The following is a 23624-nucleotide window of genomic DNA, read 5'->3' as shown; positions in this document are numbered from 1 at the left end:
CAAGAAAGAATGTCTTGCATTTCTTTCTTGCCCTCCATAGCCTCAGTGTGTATGAAAGTTTTTTTTTTTACTGCCAATGAACCACTTGTCACGTGTAGCAGTGGGCAATTATGAAGCTGAAGTTCCCAACTCCTTTTGTGTTGTTGTAAATCACAATTGGTGACACGGCAGACTAAAGTTGTCATGTGTTGGCATGGCATTTGTCCAGTCCTGTCTAATGGCAGCCACTGATGTTAAGAGTTTAAGAGTCAGTGTCCCCATTAAAATAACAGGTTGGGGAAAACCAACTGAGCTCATTAATAGTCCTGAACTCCATTTGACAACCTCTGCCATCCTCACCAGAAATAAACAAGGAATATATGAATTAGATGAAGACGATATCAGAGTGGGAGATTATAACTATCAAGAAAGAGACCTCTCCCCACTAGAAAACAGAAATAGTGACCTCATATAGATCTTCAAAATTATGCAATGATGACCCATCGAGTCATTACACACTGAAAGAGGCAGTTCAGCCCATTGAATCCCTGTTTGCTCTCTGTACAGCAATGCTTCAAGGTGAGCTGTTGATTGTGGGGTTGGGGGTCCAATGCCAGAGGATCATAATGTAAAAGGTCATCATGAATAAACCCAGCAAAAAGCTTTGCCTCAGTGGGTCCTTAGAATGTGGAATTTATTATCCTGTGGAGTGGCTGAAAGAAATCACACAGGCGCACTGAAGGGGAAACTGGAGAAGACAAGGAGGGAGGAAGGAACAGGAGACGACTCTGACAGGGTGAGATGAATGAAGATGGAGATTTACATGAGGCTAAACAGCAGGTGTAGGTAGACTCGCAGATCTGGTCTCTTTCTGTGCTTTAATTGCCATGTTTGTTGGTTTAGCTCAGTTGGCTGAACGGCTGGTTAGTGATGCCGAGTGACGCCAACAACGCAGGTTCAATTTCCGTACCGGCTGAGGTCATTCATGAAGGCCCGGCCTTCTCAACCTTGCCCCTGGCCTGAGGTGTGGTGATCCTCAGGTTAAATCACCACCAGTCAGCCTATGGTCATCTGGGACTATGGCGACTTTACTTTTACTATCAAAAATATGACCTGAAAGAAAGAGTAAATGAGCAGAATGTCACTCTCCAAACCAACATCAAGTAACTTGCAGTGCAGTCGTGTCTGACTGGGGGTGTGTGGGCACTGACTGTCCCCTGCCGCTTGTGTACTGGATGAGTGTCAGGATGTGCACTACGAGACTGTAACTCAAACCTGGAAACCAAATGAGAAGAATGGAAAACCGTTGAGACACCAGTGGGTCAGGCCAGGGAATTCCGTGGCACCTCTTGCCAGTAGAAATTGGCCTGCCTCACGGTGTATGCTAGGCAATGCCCAGCCACTTCCCCCCACTCTCGCCCTCTACCTCCTTGGTCACATGCGCACAATGGAAATTCCCAATACGTTTACTGCAATTAGACAATATATCCAACATGAACCCTGGAACACCATTGGCAGCATGGTGGCGCCGACCCGGGTTCGATTCCTGGCTCGGGTCACTGTCTGTGTGGAGTTTGCACGTTCTCCCCGTGTCTGCGCGGGTTTCCTCCGGGTGCTCCCCCGGTTTCCTTCCACACTCCAAAGATGTGCGGGTTAGGTGGATTGGCCATGCTAAATTGCCCCTTAGTGTCAGGAGGACTAGCTAGGGTAAATAAATGCATGTAGTTATAGGGACAGGGCCTGGGTGGGATTGTGGTTAGCGTAGGCTCGATAGACCGAATGGCCTCCTTCTGCACTGTCGGGATTCCATGATTCTATGTTTTCAGATGACGTTGCTGTTGACAACAATCAACAGACAGAATTAAAGAGATGATAAAGAACAGATAGAACAGGCAATGCTTTAAACTCTGAGCAACTACAGATTGTTGACAGTCTAGACATCCAACAGTGTCTGCGCGAAACTGAGGTGAAAATATCTAAAGAAATGTAGAAAAGAATCCAGGCGAGATGACACTTTCAATGGGCTTACTGACAAGAGGTTTTCTTCAGGTAAGGTATGTGCGCGAGCCCCTGTGGTGATGGGAATGTTGTGCGTATGGGCAGGAAGGAGGCTACTCGATATAAATAGAAGGCTGAAGCAGAGCTGGAGATTGACTGCGGTGGATTCCTGCCACAGGCGACACAGCAAGAAAAAAACTGCAAAGCTGACTGTCAGAGCAGCTCTTGAAAGATGGGTGAGAAAAACGGAAGACAATGCGGAGCTAAAAACGAACACAGTTAACCAGGTGTCAGGATGGATCGAAGGAAAGCACTTTGACTCATCATCTTTGGACAATAGATAATGATTATTCAGTTGGCGCAGAGCTAAGTCAGGCTTTTGTGCAGGTTCCTTCTTCACCACCAACTGGCGCTGGGAGGTGACTGAAAATATCCCAATGATAGTCAAGCAGTAAGAGAGATTCCCTTTATATCCAACTCTGGTGAGTTTCATATTCCAACATTCCATATGGGTGGCACAGTGGTTAGCACTGCTGCCTCATAGCGCCAGGGACCTGGGTTCAATTCCCGGCTTGGGTCACTGTCTGTGAGGAGTTTGTACATTCTCCCCATGTCTGCGTGGGTTTCCTCTGGGTGCTCCGGCTTCCTCCCACAGTCCAAAGATGTCCTGGTTAGGTTGATTGGCCATGATAAATTGACCCTAGTTTCAGGGGGATGAGCAGGGTAAATATGTGGAGTTACGGGAATAGAGTTGGATTGTTGTCGGTGCAGGCTTGACGGGCCGAATGGCCTCCTTCTGTACTGTAGGGATTCTATGATTCTATACTCTTTCATGTTATACAGCATATCCTTCCTAGAGACCCCAAGCAACCATGAAGGTCAGGGTTAGTTGCTTTCATCACTCCTGTGAGATCTTGGGGGGGAAATGTTCATCTCTCCCACGTCAGACATGTTGCAAGTTATAGAGTCATAGAGGTTTACAGCATGGAAACAGGCCCTTTGGCCCAACTTGTCCATGCCGCCCTTTTTTTTTAAAACCCCTAAACTAATCCCAATTGCCCGCATTTGGCCCATATCCCTCTATACCCATCGTACCCATGTAACTATCTAAATGCTTTTTAGAAGATAAAATTGTACCCGCCTCTACTACTACCTCTGGCAGCTTGTTCCAGACACTCACCACCTTCTGTGTGAAAAAATTGCCCCTCTGGACACTTTTATATCTCTCCCCTCTCACCTTAAACCTATGTCCTCTAGTTTTAGACTCCCCTACCTTTGGGAAAAGATATTGACTATCTACCTTGTCTATGCCCCTCATTATTTTATAGACCTCTATAAGGTCACTCCTCAGCCTCCTACGCTCCAGAGAAAAAAGTTCCAGTCGATTCAGCCTCTCCTTATAACTCAATCCATCAACTCCCGGTAGCATCCTAGTAAATCTTTTCTGCACTCTTTCTAGTTTAATAATATCCTTTCTATAATAGGGTGACCAGAATTGCACACAGTACTCCAAGTGTGGCCTTACCAATGTCTTGTACAACTTCAACAAGACGTCCCAACTCCTGTATTCAATGTTCTGACCGATGAAACCAAGCATGCCGAATACCTTCTTCACCACTCTGTCCACCTGTGACTCCACTTTCAAGGAGCTATGAACCTGTATCCCTAGATCTCTTTGTTCTGTAACTCTCCCCAACGCCCCACCATTAACTGAGTAAGTCCTGCCCTGGTTCAAGCTACCAAAATGCATTACATCGCATTTGTCTAAATTAAACTCCATCTGCCATTCGTCAGCCCACTGACCCAATTGATCAAGATCCCGCTGCAACTGGAGATAACCTTCCTCACTGTCCACCATGCCACCAATCTTGGTGTCATCTGCAAACTTACTAACCATGCCCCCTATAGTCTCATCCAAATCATTAATATAAATGACAAATAACAGTGGGCCCAGCACTGATCCCTGAGGCATATCGCTGGTCACAGGCCTCCAGTTTGAAAAACAACTCTCTACTTCAGTGAGTAAATGTGTTAACATTTCTACCACTGGCACAGGGAAAGCACGGACATCTTAGAACTGTGTATAGAGGGGACAGTGGCAATGGGGGAGCAAAATGAGGACTTCGCACCAAAGGCTGCTATGTTGAGGGTGACCCAAAAAGCTGAGGCCAATGCAGAAGGCCATTACGTGCGTTGATGATCGGTCATTTTTTCAGTGAACGCAAGTCGAGACTGGTGGGTGACTGTGGGCAGGGAGGATGGGAGAATGCGGAGAGAGGAGGGGTCTTCATGATTGGGTTCAGTGCTTCCTTCATCGGGTGTCTGTGCACAGATAAGGGAGAGGCGAACAGCAACAGGAACGCAGGTTATTTACCACATTATCCCTCCCTCAGCCAGAGCTGCTCCAGCTGGGACTGGCTGACTCTCTGACACACCTTCTGGGATCACACTCGGGAATCCACCTCCCGAGGCAGCAGGGGATTAAGTTGAGCTCTACACCGGGGAAAGAGGGGTGAGGCGGGGAGGTGCGGAGGGAGGTGGGGGTGGGGGGAAGGGAGGTGGGAAAGGGGGGTAAGGGAGGTGGGAAAGGGGGGTAAGGGAGGTGGGAAAGGGGAGAAGGGAGGTGGGGGGGAAGGAAGATGGGGAGAGCGGGAAGGGAGGTCGGGGGGAGGGGAGTGGAGGGGAGAGAGGTGGGGGGAGGGAGGAGGAAGGTGAGGAAGGGAGGTAGGAGATGGGGAGGGGAGGGGAAGGGAGGTGGGGAGGGGAGGGAGAAGGGAGGTGGGGAGGGGGGAGGAGGGAGGTGGGGAGGGGAGGGAGTTGGGAGGAGGGAGCAGGGGAGGGGAGGGAGGAGGGAGGTCAGGAGAGGAGGGAGGAGGGAGGTCAGGAGGGGAGGGAGGAGGGAGGTGGGGAGGGGAGGGGGAGGGAGGTCGGTGAGGGAGGGGAAGGAAGGTGTGGAGGGGAGGGAGGTGGGAGGAGGGGAGGGGAGGGAGCAGGGAGGTGGGGAGGGGAGGGAGGTGGGAGGAGGGAGCAGGGGAGGGGAGGGAGGTCGGGAGGGGTGGGAGGAGGGAGGAGGGGAGGGGAGGGAGGAGGGAGGTGGGAGGAGGGGAGGGGAGGGAGGAGGGAGGTGGGGAGGGGAGGGAGGTGAGGAGGGAGGAGGGGAGGGGTGGAGGGGAGGGAGGTGGGAGGAGGGAGGAGGGGAAGGGAGGGAGGAGGGAGGTGGGGAGGTGGGGAGGGGAGGGAGGTGAGGAGGGAGGAGGGGAGGGGAGGGGAGGGAGGTGGGAGGAGGGAGGAGGGGAGGGGAGGGAGGAGGGAGGTGGGGAGGGGAGGGAGGAGGGGAAGGGAGGGAGGAGGGAGGTGGGGAGGGGAGGGTGGTGAGGAGGGAGGAGGGGAGGGGAGGGGAGGGAGGTGGGAGGAGGGAGGAGGGGAGGGGAGGGAGGAGGGAGGTGGGGAGGGGGCGGAGTGGTCCCAGTCTGATTTACCTGCTCGTATTTCTCTAGCTCAGTGTGGTAGATCTGCCGGATCTGGGTGAGCTTGGCTCTGTAGTCGGAGTGTTCGGCTGAGTTGTCGGTCGTTGCTCCCCCGGACACGGCAGCCGCTGCCGCTGCCGCCGCTGCTGCCGCTGAGGCGGAGCCCCCACCTTTCTCCGGCCCTGCCACGCCCTCGGCCAGCAGCATGTTGTCCAGTCGCACCAGCTGGGGGTCCGGAGGCTCCTCTTCCTGGGCACCTCGGATACTCAACACTGTAAGAGAAGAGGACCCCGGTTACAACATGAAGACAGTGGACGGGAAACCTGCAGGACAGAATCAGAGAGTCACAGACAGGCCTAAGGCCACCACCACTAAACCTGAGATGACCTCAGATCACCATGAAGGATTAGGCATCGCAAAGCTTTGAGCAACAGGTGAGGAATGCGGCTACTACACAGTAGCAACACAAATGTTACTCCACTAATAAAATGCTGCCATCAAACCAAAAGAATACTCAGCCTCTCACACTCATGAGTAATGTGGTATATAAATTTCAATGCCAGTGTGATGCCAATGTCTGGCACAGATTGTATCAAACGGCACATGCTTTTGGCTGTTTGCAATGGGCAGAATACTGACCAATGGACAGCACTTGCTGAACAATTGCAAGTGTGCTCAGAATTACACAAACAATCAATTTCAGATTGCCAGCCAGGCTTGCAACGTGGCTCACTTCCTCTTGTTATAAACTACATAGATTCATACAGAGGAACCTGCCCTCTGCCACCAAAAGGAACATGTCCAGACATTGCACCTTTTTTGAGTTGAACAAAAGCATGGGGAACAGTCACTTCCTGGTGCATTCTCCATGTCAACATCTGGGCCAGAGTGGACTTGCCAACCAATCAGTATCCTTTTCTCATGCAGTACAAATAGTTGCTCCCTCTGAAATTTGGCATTTTTGCATCCGTCCTGATGAGTGCATGATGTGAAGTTTCAACAGCATGTCTCCTTTCTCAGCAATACACAAGAGTCATTGTTGAACGAATGGGGGCCATTTGGCCCATCAAAGTCCAATGTTGGCTCTCTGTAGGGCAATCCAGTCTCCCCCATTCCTCCACTTGACCTTTGTCTACTTTGTTTGTCTGCCCATTCCAGAGAGGACAAATGGACAATGCTACTTTTCCAACAATCATGGCCCAGAGTCACATTGCAGGGGAAGAGTGGGGGATGTTTTTTAATTAGGCGCGAAACTCAATTGGTTTGTCACTTCACAAGCCTCAGCTCCCAACGCTAACATGCACTTGCAAGGAGTGAGTGTCGGAGCTCTGGGGACAGCTTATACACCTGTATCTCTGTGACGCACCTGCTGCGATCTTGTCTCCGCACTGGGAGGCCTGAGTCACACAGATTTACCTTGGGCCTGTCCAATGGCTGGGGACAGTTTCAGGAGGTCATGCCCCACCTCTCACACTGCATCTTGGTTCAAACGTTGGAGCTGGTGCAAAAAGCGGCTGTGACTCTCGTGCAGGGGGCTGAATTACTGAGAAAGATTAGAGAACTTCTACCATTCAGGAGCAGACAGCCTGAGAGGCCGATAATGCAGTCAATATCCAGAACACAGAGTCAGATCAGATATTGAGTGGAGAGGTCCAGGCTCATCTGCAACTGAGGTCAGTCAGCACACAGTAATGGATAGGATAGTGGAGTGCACAGAAATCGATGGCCACACTGTCCACAGGGACCAGTGTCCAGGCTGAGCCCAGTGAACAGGTTAGCTCACCTCATCTGCAACAAGGGAACAGATGTCATGAATTACCCTATTTCAGAAGGAAAAAGCTGTAAAAACTTCCAGCTGTACATCTTTCTCAGAGTTTGGCAACAGAGATTACCAACACATGCTGCAAATAGACCGAGACGTTGAGCGTCTTCAAGACAGAAATTGATAAATTCTTGATTTCTCGAGGAATTAAGGGCTATGGGGAGAGAGCGGGTAAATGGAGTTGAAATCAACCATGATTGAATGGTGGAGTGGACTCGATGGGCCGAATGGCCTTACTTCCGCTCCTATGTCTTATGGTCTTATAGACAACAATTTGCCAAACAGGTTTTCTGACAGAGGACACTAGTACGTATCTATACTAATTTGATTTGATTTATTATTGTCACATGCATTGGTGTACAGTGAAAAGTATTGTTTCCTGTGCACAATACAGACAAATCATATCATTCATAGAGTACATAGGGGGGGAAGGAAAGGAGAGAGTAGGATTACAATGTAGGGTTACAGTCACAGCTGTAGAGAAAGATCAACTTAATATAGCGTAGGTCCATTCAAAAGTCTGATGGCAGCAGGGAAGAAGCTGTTCTTGAGTTGGTTGGTACATGAATTCAGACTTCCTCAGAAGAGAGTACATCCAGGATGCATGGGATCCTTGATTATGCTGCCTTCTTTTCCGAGGCAGCGGGAAGCGTAGACAGAGTCAATGGTTATAGCATGTCATATACTTCAGAGGAGCTGAGGAAAAAGGCCATTCTGTCCTACCAATGGATGAACTCAAACTAGAACAGGTGCAGAGAAGATTCACCCAGGATGTGGGCAGCACAGTGGCACAGTAGTTAGCACTGCTGCCTCACAGCACCATGGAACTGGGGTCGGGTCACTGTCTGTGTGGAGTTTGCACATTCTCCCCATGTCTGCGTGGGTTGCCTCCGGGTGCTCCGGTTTCCTCCCACAGTCCAAAGATGTGCGGGTTAGGTTGATTGGCCATGCTAAATTAACCCAAGTGTCAGGGGATTAGCGGGGTAAATATGAGGGGGTGATGGGAATAGGGTCTGGGTGGGATTGTGATTAGTGCAGGCTTGATGGGCCGAATGGCCTCCTTCTGCACTGTAAGGATTCTAGGATTCTATGATGTTGCCTGGGCTGGAGTGTTTCAGTTATGAAGAGAGGCTGGTTGGGCTGGGGTGGTTTTCCTTGAGTAGAGAAGGCTGAGGGACCTGATCGAGGTGCACAAAATTACGAGAGACATTGAAGAAATGTTCCTCTTGGGGGAATAGATTTAAGGTCAGGGGCAGCAGACTTAGGGGGGATTTGAGGAAAGACTTTTTCACCCAGAGGCTGGTGAGGATCTGGAACTCACTGCCCGAAAGGGTGGTAAAGGCAGAAACCCTCCCAATATTTAAGAAGTATTTCGATGAGCACTTGAAACACCACAGCAGACAAGGCTATGGACCAAGTGCTGCGAAATGGGATTAAAATAGATAGGTGCTTAATGGCTGGCGCAGACACGATGGTAAAAAGGGACTCTTCCTCTGCTGTAAAACTCTGATGACTCTGTAAATATTGTTACTCTAACTGGCCTGAAATTGCTGCTGGGCAGTTCATACTCAGAAGTCAGGACCCACTATGATCGTTTCCACACCCCCCCCACCCCAAGGTTGCATCACCTGCAGGTGTTTACTATCGAGCCTGAAGTCAGCTTGGCTCAGTGGTCATACTTCGATCTCTGAATCTGAAAGTTGTGGGTTCAAGGCCCACTCCAGAGACGTGAAGATTGGATCCAAGCACTGAGGGAGGGCTGCACTGTTGGACATGCTGTTTCTGGGATGAGGTATCAAACCTGTCTGCCTGCTCGGGTGGATGTACAAACTCCCAGCGCACTGTTTTGAAGAAGAGCAGAGGGGTTTTGGAGCTCTGGGTACAACTTATACACCTGTATCTCTGTGTCACACCCCCTGACCGTCATTTATCCCTCAACCCGCCATCACGGGGAAAACAGGTTCGTGGGCCATTAGCATTTGTGGGATCTTGCTGGGCGCGAACTGGCTGTTGTGTTTCCGACATTGCAAAGGAGTAACCACAGTTCGGAGGAGGATGACAATGTTTGTGAAACTCTCTGAGGATCCTTTGAGGCAGGGTAAGATGGAGCCGGAGCTCCATGTTTCTGGCAGAGGGCTTCCAATCCCGGCTTCTCCAGAACCCGAGTTGGAGACATTTTGGGAGGTTCAAACTTCCTGGACAATTCTCATGGAGACTGTGCGTTGGAATTTCCAAGCAGTCCTGATGCAAATCTTGTGGGGGTGCATCCGGCCTCTGAAAGTCCAGAGATCAGATGATCTGGGCCGTTACGCCATTGTTGTTAGTACCAAGCAACCACTGCGTTTCCCCATAAAGCACTTTGGAGTAATTAGTCCAAGCTGATCGATAGAATACCTACAGTGCAGAAAGAGGCCATTCGGCCCATCGAGTCTGCACCAACTCTCAGGAAGACCATCCCACCCAGGCCCTTCCTACCCACCCTTCGCTCTTAACCCGGCGCATTTAATATGGCTAAACCACCTAACCTACACATCTCTGGACACTTAGAGGCAATTTAGCATGTCTAATCCACCTAATATACACATCTTTGGACACTAAGGGGCAACTCACCTTGGCCAATCCATTTAACCTGCACATTTTAGACATGAAGGCACAATTTAGCATGGCCAATTCACCTAACCTGCAAATCTTTGGAGGAAACCAGAGCACCCGAAGGAAACCCACGCAGACACGGGGAGAACTCCACACAGACAGTGACCCAAGACCGGAATCGAACCCGGGTTCCGAAGGTTGTGAGGCAGCAGTGCTAACGATTGTGCCAGAGTGTTGCCCTGATGCACTTCGAGATGTAACTGGGCATTGTATAAATCCAAGGACTTCTGTTATTCCAGTCACTCCTAGGGCTAATTGAAGCTTAAATGGAAGAAACTGTGGACTATGGTCCCTGTGGAAACCATAGTGCAGATTGTGTCAGAACATTCAGGAAGAAAAAGACAAAGATCTCATAATCAAAGCGCAATCGAATCAGGGCAGAAACGGAATTGGGGGGAGTGTGGTGGAATTAAACAATGGCCCATTTCTCTGATGTTTTGGGCGTAAGTCTTGACGACTAACCTGAAGGACAAATTTAAAAAGCACTAGAGTTAAAAAAAAACGCTCCTGTTTACCACTGTGCATAATCACGAGAGCGAACAGCACAGATCGAAATGAGGCTTGACATTTATGGAATATAATGGAGTCCGAGGGGAATTCAGCGCGATCCACATGCACTTTTAACCAACAGGACATGATACCAACAGGTATCGCTGGCACTAAGCATGCCACAGAAACCCGCTGTTAGCTATTTAACAAGGAAAGAAATTGCATACATTTTTTAGTAGAATGTGTCAGGAATCTATATTCGGGAGTTCAGGAGTTGAAAGAATGTGAACTCGAGTAATTGCAGCCTATTTTTCCCATTTAAAGGGCCATTGTCACCACATTAGAAAACCCCACTCCCCAACCACCTTTGACAATGATTTATCTTTCACCTTGTTGGAGGTCAGTTTACATGGAATGGTACTGGACTGGTGAATGTGAAGAATCAGAATGGGGAAGGGAAAAAGAGAGAGCGAGACAGTAAAGGATAGAAGGTACATTATCTCCATGTGTACATCACCAACAGTAAGGAAGAGGTTGGGGGTGATTCTCCCACCCTCCTGTGCTGAATGTTTAATGCAGTGGGTCGGGAGGCTTAAGCGGGGCTGGATTAGCACGGTCCGCGCTGGGCACCCAGCCCTGATCGTGTTTCCCAGCGCCGGGTTTCCAGCGCCGTCAGCTCCGCACCGGAAAGAGGCACGGAGCTGGATTACATATGCAGGGATTGATTTAAAATATAATTAGCAGGCCCGGGACTGAAGTCTCTGGGCCCGCTAGCCTCTCACACCCCTCCAGGAGTATTTCACTCCAACGGGACTGAGAGTAACTCCCCACTTTAGGGGAGCTCGAGGCCCGAGCCTGCTGGAGCGAAGGGGGGCAATCGGCGCCTGCCCCCAGGGGGTTGGGCACGGCATTGGCACCTTGGTAGCGCTAGCCTGGGCCCCCTGGCACTGCCCAAGGGGCAAAGTGTCAATGCCCAGGGGGCACCTTGGCATTGCCCACCGGGCATGGGGCAGTGCCAATGAGGCAGGGCCTAATGGGGACAGGGCCTGATCGGGCAATCGGTGGGGGTGAGGAGGTCCCCACTGCCACTCTGCAGTCGGGATCGGTGGGGGAGGGAGGCCAGTGATCGGGGCTGGCCTTCGCTGTGGGGGGATCGGCCTGCTGCGGGGAGAGGGGGAGGGAGGGAAGGGGAGTCGGGCTGCGGGGGACGGGGACTGGGGCTCGGCACTGCGGGGAGGAAGAGGGGGTCAGAACTGCCGCTTTGGGGAGGGTGGGAATTGGGGGGCAGGAGATTGGGGTTGCTGAGGGGGGGGGGGGGGGGGGGGGCGGGGCGGGGCGGGGGCCGAGAGAGTCGCAGGGCTGGCCAGCAATCGGGAGGCCGGCAGAGCAGCCGCTGGGCGTGCGCCGACCTCGCGCTGACAGATCGGTGCACGCACAGTGGCCCGCTCAGCGCTATGTTGCCAGCCCCGCCAGCGGGAATAGGCCCCTCCCACTGATCTTGTTACGTGATTTACGCAAGTGCACTCTGCAGTGCAGAGTGTGGGAGATTCTTCTCTGAACTCCCACTGAACAAACCAGCATGAATGACTCCAGTTCTCATGTGGATTCAACACTTGGTATTTTTTTGGGAGAATTGCCCCCCTTGCATTTCTAAAGCATTTCACAACAATAAAATGCTTCATTTTCATTTAAATCCCATAAAACACTCGAGGACAGATACAGCACAGGGCCAGATACAAAGTAAATCTTGCTCTACACAGTCCCATGAAACACTGCCAGGACAGGTACAGCACGAGGTTAGATACAGAGTAAAGCTCCCTCTACACTGTCCCATCAAACACTGTCTCGGCACTCTACACCAGCATCCCCCCACGATGATGGCATTACTGCAACTGCCTCAGTACTCAACGCTGACAACTGCCAATCTCCAGATGCAATTTTACAACTCATCCGCTTCATCCTGGACCACAATGTCTTCACCTTCAACAACCACTTCTTCATCCAGACACACGGTACAGCCATGGGGACCAAATTCGCACCTCAATATGCCAACATCTTCATGCTCAGGTTCGAACAAGACTTCTTCACCGCACAGGACCTTCAACCGATGCTATACACTAGATACATCGATGACATTTTCTTCCTTTGGACTCATGGTGAACAATCACTGAAACAACTCTATGATGACATCAACAAGTTCCATCCCACCATCAGACTCACCATAGACTACTCTCCGGAATCGGTTGCATTCTTGGACACACGCATCGCCATCAAGGACGGTCACCTCAGCACTTCACTGTACCGCAAACCCACGGATAACCTCACGATGCTCCACTTCTCCAGCTTCCACCCTAAACACGTTAAAAAAGCCATCCCCTACGGACAAGCCCTCCGTATACACAGGATCTGCTCGGATGAGGAGGATCGCAACAGACACCTCCAGACGCTGAAAGATGCCCTCATAAGAACAGGATATGGCGCTGGACTCATTGATCAACAGTTCTGACGCGCAACAGCGAAAAACTGCACCGACCTCCTCAGAAGACAAACATGGGACACGGTGGACAGAGTACCCTTCGTCGTCCAGTACTTCCCCGGAGCGGAGAAGCTACGGCATCTCCTCCAGAGCTTCAACATGTCATTGATGAAGACGAACATCTCGCCAAGGCCATCCCCACACCCCCACTTCTTGCCTTCAAACAACCGCACAACCTCAAACAGACCATTGTCCGCAGCAAACTACCCAGCCTTCAGGAGAACAGTGACCACGACACCACACAACCCTGCCACAGCAACCTCTGCAGGACGTGCCGGATCATCGACACAGATGCCATCATCTCACATGAGAACACCATCTACCAGGTACACGGTACCTACTCTTGCAACTCGGCCAACGTTGTCTACCTGATACGCTGCAGGAAAGGATGTCCCGAGGCATGGTACATTGGGGAAACCATGCAGACGCTACGACAACGGATGAATGAACACCGCTCGACAATCACCAGGCAGGAGTGTTCTCTTCCTGTTGGGGAACACTTCAGCGGTCACGGGCATTCGGCCTCTGATCTTTGGGTAAGCGTTCTCCAAGGCAGCCTTCACGACACACGACAACGCAGAATTGCTGAGCAGAAACTGATAGCCAAGTTCCGCATACGTGAGGATGGCCTCAACCGGGATCTTGGGTTCATGTCACACTATCTGTAATCCCCATGACTTGCCTGGGCTTGCAAAATCTCACTAACTATCCCGGCTGGAGACAATACACATCTCTTTAACCTGTGCTTAACCCTCTCTTCACTCACATTGTCTGTGCCTTTAAGACTTGATTAGCTGTAAAGACTCGCATTCCAACCATTATTTTATAAATTGAGTTTGTGTCTTTATATGCCCTATTTGTGAACAGAACTGCCACTTACCCGACGAAGGAGCAGTGCTCCGAAAGCTAGTGGCTTTTGCTACCAAATAAACCTGTTGGATTTTAACCTGGTATTGTGAGACTTCTTACTGTGTTTACCCCAGTCCAACACCGGCATCTCCACATCATGACCATCAAACATTCTCAGGACAGGTGCAGCACAGGGTTAGATACAGATCAAAGCTCCCTCTACACTGTCCCCATCAAACACTCCCAGGACAGGTACAGCACGGCGTTAGGTACAGAGTAAAACTCCCTCTACACTGCCCATCAAACACTCCCAGGACAGGGACACTGATGATTAATCTAGGTGGCCAGAGAGGCCACAATGTCCTTAACTGAGCCAGGGTCCTGACTCCATGGTAATGTCAAAACTCTAACCAGTAACTCCTTCCCTGCTGGGACGGATTTTTAAAAATGTATTCATGTGATGTTAGTGTCGCTGGCTGGTCCAGAATTTATTGTCCATCCCTAATTGCCTTGGTAGTGAACTGCCTTCTTGAACCGCTGCAGTCCATGTGGTGTAGGTACACCCACGGTGCTGTTAGAGAGGGAGTTCCAAGATTTTGACCCAGCGACAGTGAAGGAATTGTGATCTATTTCCAAGTCAGGACAGTGAATGACTTGGAGAGGAACTTGCAAGTGGTGATTTCCCCCAGGTATCTGCTGCCCTTGTCCTTCTAGATGGTAGAGGTTGTGGGTTTGGAAGGTGCTGTCGAAGGAGCCTGGAAAGTGTCCCATCCCTCCACTTTCCACCTCCCACTCCCCAGCTCATTATCACTAATGGAAAGGAAGGAACTCAGAGGAGAATTTTCATTCAACAATAGCAATGAGATAAATTACCAAGTAAATGAGTTTAGTGATGCTGATTGGACGGAAGGCTGTGATGCAGTGGGTAGTGTCCAACTGGGTCAGAAACTCAAGGTTCAAGTCTCATTTGAACAGGTTGATTATCCGCCTGTAAATCCTTCCAATACTTCCTGATGGCAGGCGGTAAGAGTGGGAGTTTCCTGGTCAGCTACATTTGAATTCAAAAACAATCTGGAATTAAAGTCTAATGTTGACCATGAAACAATCGTGGATTGTTGTAAAAACCCATCTGGTTCACAAATGTCCTTTAGGGAAGGAAATCTTCCGTCCTCACGTGGTCTGACCTATCTGTGACTCCAGAGCCATAGCAATGTGGTTGACTTTAAAATACCCTCAGGAATGGGCAATAAATGCTGGTGTAGACAGCGACGCTCACATCCCAATAACGGATATTAAAAAAAGTTGTGAATGGTAGGGGTGGGAGTTCCAATCGCCATAAATAATGCCACAGAGTGTCATGAGCCATGTTGGCAGCATTAATGGTGCCAAGTGCAGAATAATGGGAAACGTTGACAAAACTGTGACAATTGGAAGCCAGTTACAGACAGGAAGTGAACGCAGATGGAAGATGCTTCAATGAGTTTAGGCGCGAGTATATTGAAGAATAAAATGAGAAGCTAAGTCGTGGCTGTGTGCATCGCCAGCCCGTCAAACTTTAACGAATCTCTCACACTGTCTGTGTGCAGATTTGTGTCCGCCTTTCACCTGACTGGCTCATATTCATAGAATCACAGAAACCCTACAGTTCAGAAGGAGGCCACAATCCCACCCCCAGGCCCAATCCCCGTAGCACCATATATTTACCCTGCTAATCCCCCTGACAATAGGGTCAATTTTAGCATGGCCAATCAACCTAACCCGCACATCTTTGGACCGTGGGAGGAAACCGGAGCACCCGGAGGCAACCCACGCAGACACGGGGAGAATGTGCAAACTCCACACAGACAGTGATCCGAGGCTGGAATTGAACCCGGGTCCCTGGCGCTGTGAGGCAGCAGTGCTAACCACTGTGCTACCGTGCCGCCCATAAACCAGCAACAGAACATAACCAGTAGACAGTGCACCAATCAGCAAGCAGGAATGAAAACTGGCGATCCTGAAGTTCACAAAACTAATTGGTAATTATAAACCAGCCAATGTGACCAAGTAAAGAGATAAATCATTCCAAACATTCGGGAAAATTATCTCAGCTGTCATTTTGTCCCTCAGCCACCCAAGAGTTAAAAAATGCAATTTACAACATAACCACCGTGTGAAAGCGTAGCTAAACTTGCAGTAACTATTTGAAGCTATCCACTGAAGTGCCCAGTATTTCACATGAAAAATGCTACGTGCTGCCTCAGGTTAAGGATGTCATGCACGGCAGGAGATTTGATCACATGACCGCCAACTGCCTACCTGCCTGCCATTGGTGACCCAAGATGTCCGTCACCACATTCTTCCCTCATGGGAAACGAGTGGACTTGCTACCCAATCGATTAACAGTAAGAATTTCCCAAATGGCCCTTCCCTCCCAAACTGCAATACTTTTTATATAAGAATGGTCAATGAAAAAGTATTGAGTGCTAACCCCACTCCCACCACGAGTTTTCTCCGGGATGGTTCGCAGCAGTGTCCTGGTAATTACTCTTCGATCCCCAGGGATTCCTGCTCAAATGTGGAGAGTGCTTGGCTTTTGAAAATGCAATTTACTAAGCGTACTCGCTGGCCAGCCATAGTCATGTGAGTCTACCAGGAGGCAGAGGGGCCTGGGCCGTGAGGTCACTTCAGAAGCTGATGGCTCGGCCTCCACCCCTGAGTAGCACCACTGTGGAGGGTTGCCAGATTTTTGATAGATCCGCCCCACCTTCTATTGCTGCTGTCCCTCTATGGGTACCCTCCCCGGCTTTTTCCTGGCCTTGTCCAGGCACCCTGAGCTGTCCACTCTCTGGGGAGGGTACAAATGATTGGCTCTAGTGTTAAGATACAGTTAGTTATGTAGCAAAACACTTCTAATGTTATCAAGCAGGACATGATTGATCGGGACCAGTGCTACATTCAACCTGATATACAGCCATGCATTATTAAAAACAATAATATATATATTGTGCATTTATATATACGCACACCAATCTTCTTCAGCTACCATGCTCTAAGAGGATGTTAGCAACCACAGATATCTTGGTCCATGATTATGCTTGGCAATTGGGTACAGCATTCATTTACCCGCTCTACATGGCTGGCCAGGAACCTCTCCCACGCCTGCCATTAGTGTGTGTTTGGAAGGATCTACAAGTTGATAATCAACTTGTTTTGACCACATTATGAATGCATCCTCCTTGGCCATTACACCCTGGGCTGGGAATCGAACCCGGAGCTTCTGTCTCAGAGGTAGGGACACTACCCGCTACGCCACAACACCGCCCATATATATATACACATATCCATCATGTTTTTTACACACATACATTTATATGTTATATGTATATCTTTATATACTACACAAATATTTACGCATAGGAACACATGAACAATGAACAGGAGTAGTCCATTCAGCCCCTCGAGTCTGCTCCACCATTCAATAAGATCACAGCTGATCTGGTAGTAACCTCAAATCTGCATTCTGCCTATCAACGTTAACATTTCGAGTCCAGCATGACTCTGCTTCAGAACACTGATTATATATTTTTTATTCATTGGAAGGTTAGCATTTACGGCCCATCCCTAATTGCCTTTGAAAAGGTGGTAGTGAGCTGTATCCTTGAACTACTGCAGTCCCTGTGGTGTAGGTACACCCACAGAGCTGTTAGGGAGGGAGTTCCAGGATTTTGACCCAGTGACAGTGACGGAACAGCGATATATTTCCAAGTCAGGATGGTGAGTGACATAGAGGGGAACTTGCAAGTGGTGGTGATAACCTTTCACCCCCTTGTTTATCAAGAATCTATCCACCTCTGCCTTAAAAATATTCACAGACTCTGCTTCCCCACTGTCTTTTGAGGAAGAGAGTTCCAAAGACTCAAGACTCTCTGAGTGTCAACATTCTGCCTCAGCTCTGTTTTAAATCGGCGGCCTTTTATTTTTAAACAGTGAACCCTGGTTCTCGATTCTCTCACAAGGGGAAACATCCTCTCCACATCCACCCTGTCAGTACCCTCAGGATCTTATCTGTTTCAATCAAAGTACCTCTGAAGTAAACTCCAATGGATACAATCATAACCTGCACAAACCTTCCTCAAGAGACAGCCACATGCATGTATCTATATCTTCCAGTCACATGACTGCAATACCTAGAAGCTCCAGGGTAACCTTCCAATGAAGCCCACATGAATAAAAAATATATAATCAGTGTTCTGAGGAAGAGTCATACTGGACTCAAAATGTTAACTTTGTTTTTCTCTCCACAGATGCTGCCAGACCTGCTGAGTTTTCCAGCATGTTCTGTTTGTATACTCTATTTATATATGTGTGCTGGCAATATAGAGGTGGATACACGCAGAAACAGACACATATCAGCACACACAAACACAACACACAGATACAAGACACAAAAACACACGCACACTCAGAAACACGCATACACAACTCACACACACATATACACACTCACACGCATACACACACACAAACACACTCAGACACACACATACAGACAAAAAACGGACATACACAACCCGACAGTCTCACACACATACTCACATACATACATACATACACATAACGCACACAGACAACGCAGACACGCACAACGCAGACACACACAGTGTCTTATACTCACAGAGGGAAGGTTTTAGCCAATAATAAAAGAGCAGGAATATGTTTAATAAATTGAACAATTTAAGCGCTGAGAGAAACTACTGACATGTTTTAGGTGACACCTCCTGGCTGAGCCAATCACAACCTCCCATTTGGAATACATCATCTTGTATAGAATAAACCAGACAGCCGGTTTGCATTTAGTCGCCGCCTCCAAATAAACCAAGAATGGTATCGCTTCACAACCGTTGAAATTCCTGAGTGACCTCTCTGACCTTGGCGTTGCCCCACGGGCTGACCCTGTCAACAGCTTTTCATCATCACTTACCTCATTCAAGAAAACCAAATAAACATTTAGTTAGCTGACTTGACTACTCTGGGGAGGCGATTGGTGAAGGTGGAGGGGGTGGGCTCCAGATCCAGATCCAGATTAGAGTAAGAGTTTTCCCATTTCTCTGGAGGCCACTCAGCCTGACGACCCTTTGACCTGGAAGAGTTTACTTGCAGCAATAAAGCAGCAGTTGTTCACTTCACACACAACATGGGGAGCTCAAGGCCTGTGTGGTCTGCTTATTTGACCTGTTTAAGTGCAAATAAAGAGTAGGCCGGAATTTTCCGGTCTCCCCTGCTGTGGGTTTCCCCCGTGGCGGGGCCGGAGAGCCTTGAAATCTCTGTTCATGTCAGCAGGACTGGAAGATCCCCACTGGCATGAAAGGCTGGAAAACTCTGGCCGCAGTGTGAAACGTGTTGGGCTAAGTGCAAATGTTTCGTCGCAGTCTAGCACACAGATACACATGACCATCCTTTGATCTAGAATGGGATTCAGTGTGGGAAAATGTGAGATTGTTCATTGTGGAAGAAAGAATGAGAAGGCGGATTATTATTGAAATGGAGAGAGACTGCAGAAAGCTGGGACACAAAGGGGGTCCTTGTTCATGAAACCCAGAAAGCTGGTGCACTGGTGCTGAAGATAATAGGGAAGGCAAATGGAGCGCTGGCTTTTATTTCAAGGAGACTGGAGTAGAAAAGTAAAGAGGTGTTGCTGCAACTGTACAAGGTACAGTGTACAGCTATGTACAGTTCTGGTCACCCTATTATAGAAAGGACATTATTAAACTAGAAAGAGTGCAGAAAAGATTTACTAGGATGCTACCGGGACTTGATGGTTTGAGTTATAAGGAGAGGCTGGATAGACTGGGACATTTTTCTCCTGCAGCATAGGAGGTTTAGAGGTGATCTTATGGAGATCTATAAAATAATGAGGGGCATAGATCAGTTAGATAGTCAACATCTTTTCCCAAAGGTAGGGGAGTCTAAAACTAGAGGCATAGGTTTAAAGTGAGAGGGGGAACATACAAAAGGGTCCAGAGGGGCAATTGTTTCACACAGAGAGTGGTGAGTGTCTGGAACAAGCTGCCAGAGGTAGTAATGGAGGTGGCTACAATTTTGTCTTTTAAAAAGCATTTCGACAGTTACATGGGTAAGATGGGTATAGAGGGATATGGGCCAAACGCGGGCAATTGGGACTAGCTTAATGGTAAATAAAAGGGCGGCATGGACATGTTGGGCCGAAGGGCCTGTTTCCATACTGTAAACCTCTATGACTCTGTATTACTAAGGCCACATTTACAATACGGTGTACAGATCTGGTCCCCTTATTTAAGGAAAGATATAATTATCACTAGAGGCAGTACGGACGAGGTTTACTAGGATGATTCCAGGCATGGAGGGACTGCCATGTGAGGCTAGTAAATCTGTGGAGTTCTTGCTGAGTCGTTAAGTATGTTCAAGACTGAGATAGATACATTTTTAATCAGTAAGGGAATCGAGGGTTATAGGGATAAGGCAGGAAAGTGGAGTTGAGGATTATATCAGAACAGACATAACCACATCGAATGGCGGAGCAGGTTGATGGGCCGAATGGCCTACTTCTCCTCCTACCTCTTATGATCTTATGGAAAGATTAAACAGGTTGGGTCTGGACTCCCTGGAGTTCAGAAGAATGAGAGGTGAAATGATTGAAACATAAGATTCTCAGGGGGCTAGACAGGGTAAATGTTGGGAGGATGTTTCCACTCATGGGGGAGTGTAGCACCAGAGGGCATCGTCACAGCATAACAGGGTGCTGATTTAAGATAGATTTGAGGAAGAATTTCTTCTCTCAAAGAGTGGTGAATCTTTGGAATTCTTTACTCCAGGAAGCTGCCGAGTCCTTGCTGAGATCGATGGGTTTTTAATCATTAGGGGAATTAAGGGTTATAGAGTGGCCCACTCCTGCTCTGATTTGTATGACAAGGGTTGGATGGAAGAGACTGGTGTGAAGTTATGGATCAATAATAAGTGAGGCATCGCGGTGGCCTGTGTGAAAATTGCAGCTCATTGATATGAGACATGTTCAGATCCCTTATAACCTGATGAGATCAAGGTTAATAATCTGCGAATAAATAACAGCCACATTGCAGTTATGAGTTTAATGTCCCTCATTCAACCTTTGTACGTGTGTCTCAGCAACGTCATTGAAGGATCATGTTCACACCCAATGGAATAGGGGGGTGGTTGTTGGAGATATGAACAGTGGAAAGATGCACGCTGGCCCACTTGCTGTTTTAACTGGTTTCGTTGTCATCAGATTGTGCGATGTTATTAATGCACAATCTGTCATCAGATCATTCGAAAGCTGTGGAATATCCAATCTGCTGAGTGGAGAGGAAGATGATTTATGGTGAAGGGGAGATTCTGAAAGTGAAAATGTCAAATCTGATCCAGAGTGGGAGCCTGTTGATGATGTCACGGCCAAGGTGTTTCCGAATGAATTTGATGAAGTCTTTGTGTTGGATGCTGAACACAATGAATTTGATGGGTTTTAAAACACTTTCATTGGAGTTAAAGGTATATTTGTAACAATTAATTTATTCAATAGAACGTGTCGCATGGATTCAATTTGCTGTGTTCTTTGCTATGTCTTTTTATCACATTTCAAAATGGCAATCCCCACACCCACACGGACAGTTCACATTTTATACTCGGCCTATAAACCCACCCCTGTTTTTGGGAGGAGTTTTTGAGGCTACAAATGTCAACTTCATAGAATCATAGAAACCCTACAGTGCAGAAAGAGGCCATTCGGCCCATCGGGTCTGCACCGACCACAATCCCACCCAGGCCCTACCCCCATATCCCTACACATTTACCCACTAATCTCTCTAACCTATGCATCTCAGGACACTGAGGAGCAATTTTTTTTTAGCATGGCCAATCAACCTAACCCGCACATCTTTGGACTGTGGGAGAAAACCAGAGCACCCGGAGGAAACCCACGCAGACATGAGGAGAATGTGCAAACTCCACTGAACTTATAGTTAAGAAAGCCCACCAATGCCTCTACTTTCTCAGGAGGCTAAAGAAATTTGGCATGTCCACTATGACTCCCACCAATTTTTACAGATGCACCATAGAAAGCATCCTTTCCCGATGTACCACAGCTTGGTATGGCTCCTGCTCTGACCAAGACTGCAAGAAACTACAAAGGGTTGTGAGCGTAGCCTAGTCCATCACGCAAACCAGCCTCCCATCCATTGACTCCATCTACACTTCCCACTCACTCGGGAAAGCAGCCAAAATAATCAAGTACCCACGCACCCACGACATACTCTCTTAAAAAAAAGTCTTTCCTCATAAGACCTGTCCATTCATGAGATTAGTCTGGTAACTCTTCTCTGAACTACTTCTGGACAAATGTGAGGGAATGCATTTTGGAAGGTCTAATACAGAAAGGAAATATACAGTAAATGGCAGAACCCTTAAGAGTATTGATAGGCAGAGGAATCTGGGTGTACAGGTACACAGGTCACTGAAAGTGGCAACTCAGGTGGAGAAGGTAGTCAAGAAGGCATATGGCATGCTTGCCTTCATTGGCCGGGGCATCGAGTTTAAAAATTGGCAAGTCATGTTGCAACTTTAGAGAACCTTGGTTGGGCCACACTTGGAATATAATGTTCAATTCTGGTTGCCACACTACCAGAAGAATGTGGAGGCTTTGGAAAGGGTACAGAAAAGATTTACCAGGATGTTGCCTGGTATGGAGGGCATTAACTATGAGGAGAGGTTGGAGAAACTTGGTTTGTTCTCACTGGAACGACAGAGGTTGAGGAGTGACCTGATGGAAGTCTACAAGATTATGAGGGGCACGGACAGATTGGATAGTCAGAAGCTTTTTCCCAGGGTGGAAGAGTCAATTATTAGGGGGCATAGGTTTAATGTGCGAGGGGCAAGGTTTAAAGGAGATGTATGAGGCAAGTTTTTTACCCAGGGTGGTGGGTGCCTGGGACTCATTGCCGGGGGAGGTAGTGGAAGCAGATATGATAGTGACTTTTAAGGGGCGTCTTGACAAATAGATGAATAGGATGGGAATGGAGGGAGATGGCCCCGGAAGGGTAGGGGTTGTAGTTCAGTCGGGCAGCATGTTTGGTGCAGGCTTGGAGGGCCGAAGGGCCTGTTCCTGTGCTGTAATTTTCTTTGTTCTTCATATTAACATCATTCCTGGAGTAAGGATGCAAAAGTCTCAGAACACCTACTGACCAACTCAAGAACAGCTTCTTCCTGCTGCCATCAGACTTTTGAATGGTCCTATCTTATACTCAGCTGATCTTTACACCCGAGCTGTGACTGTAACACTATATACTGCACCCTCTCCTTTCCTTCTCTCCTTTGTACTCTATGAATGGTATGCTTTGTCTGCAAAGCGTGCCAGAAACAGTACTTTTAACTGTATCCCAATGCATGGTGACAATAACAAATCAAATCAAATGTTATCTACGGTAAATGTAATCCTGGGCTCTTATCTCATGTCTGCCAGCCTTCGACAGCCCACGCATCTCCCACTGGGCACTGACACCTCCCTCACAGAATCACAAATTGTACAGGAGGAGACCATTCGGTCCATCAAGTCTGCTCCAGCTCTTTTGTCCCAGTTCATCACACTGAACAGCAACAGCAGTTTGCGTTTATGGTGGTACCTTTAACACAACTTAATCGCCCAAAGAGCTCCACATTTTCAAATGAAGTTTGACACTGAGCCATATTAGGTCAGATGACCAAAAGCTGGGTCAAACGTCAATAACTGTTTTAAACGGCTGAAAACAACTCTAGACTAAGGATTGAGGACAGCAGCAACAGAATCAATCCATCATCATAGTGT

At 48.4% G+C, this 23624-nt stretch overlaps 1 protein-coding gene across 4 annotated transcripts in view; it reads right to left on the bottom strand.

Moving 5' to 3' along the window:
- Positions 1 to 23624, bottom strand: part of LOC144497876 (pre-B-cell leukemia transcription factor 1-like) — a 486513-nt gene that overhangs the window by 230580 nt on the left and 232309 nt on the right. For all 4 annotated transcript variants that reach the window (XM_078219312.1, XM_078219311.1, XM_078219314.1 and 1 more), the window contains exon 3: positions 5457 to 5716. In XM_078219312.1, coding sequence (XP_078075438.1) covers positions 5457 to 5716 — 260 coding nt within the window. The remainder of the gene's footprint in view (positions 1 to 5456; positions 5717 to 23624) is intronic.

This window comes from Mustelus asterias, chromosome 8 (genome assembly GCF_964213995.1).
Source record: "Mustelus asterias chromosome 8, sMusAst1.hap1.1, whole genome shotgun sequence".
NCBI lineage: Eukaryota > Metazoa > Chordata > Chondrichthyes > Carcharhiniformes > Triakidae > Mustelus > Mustelus asterias.
Note: the sequence above shows the minus strand (reverse complement) of the source record. Positions and strands in the feature narration are given on the sequence as shown.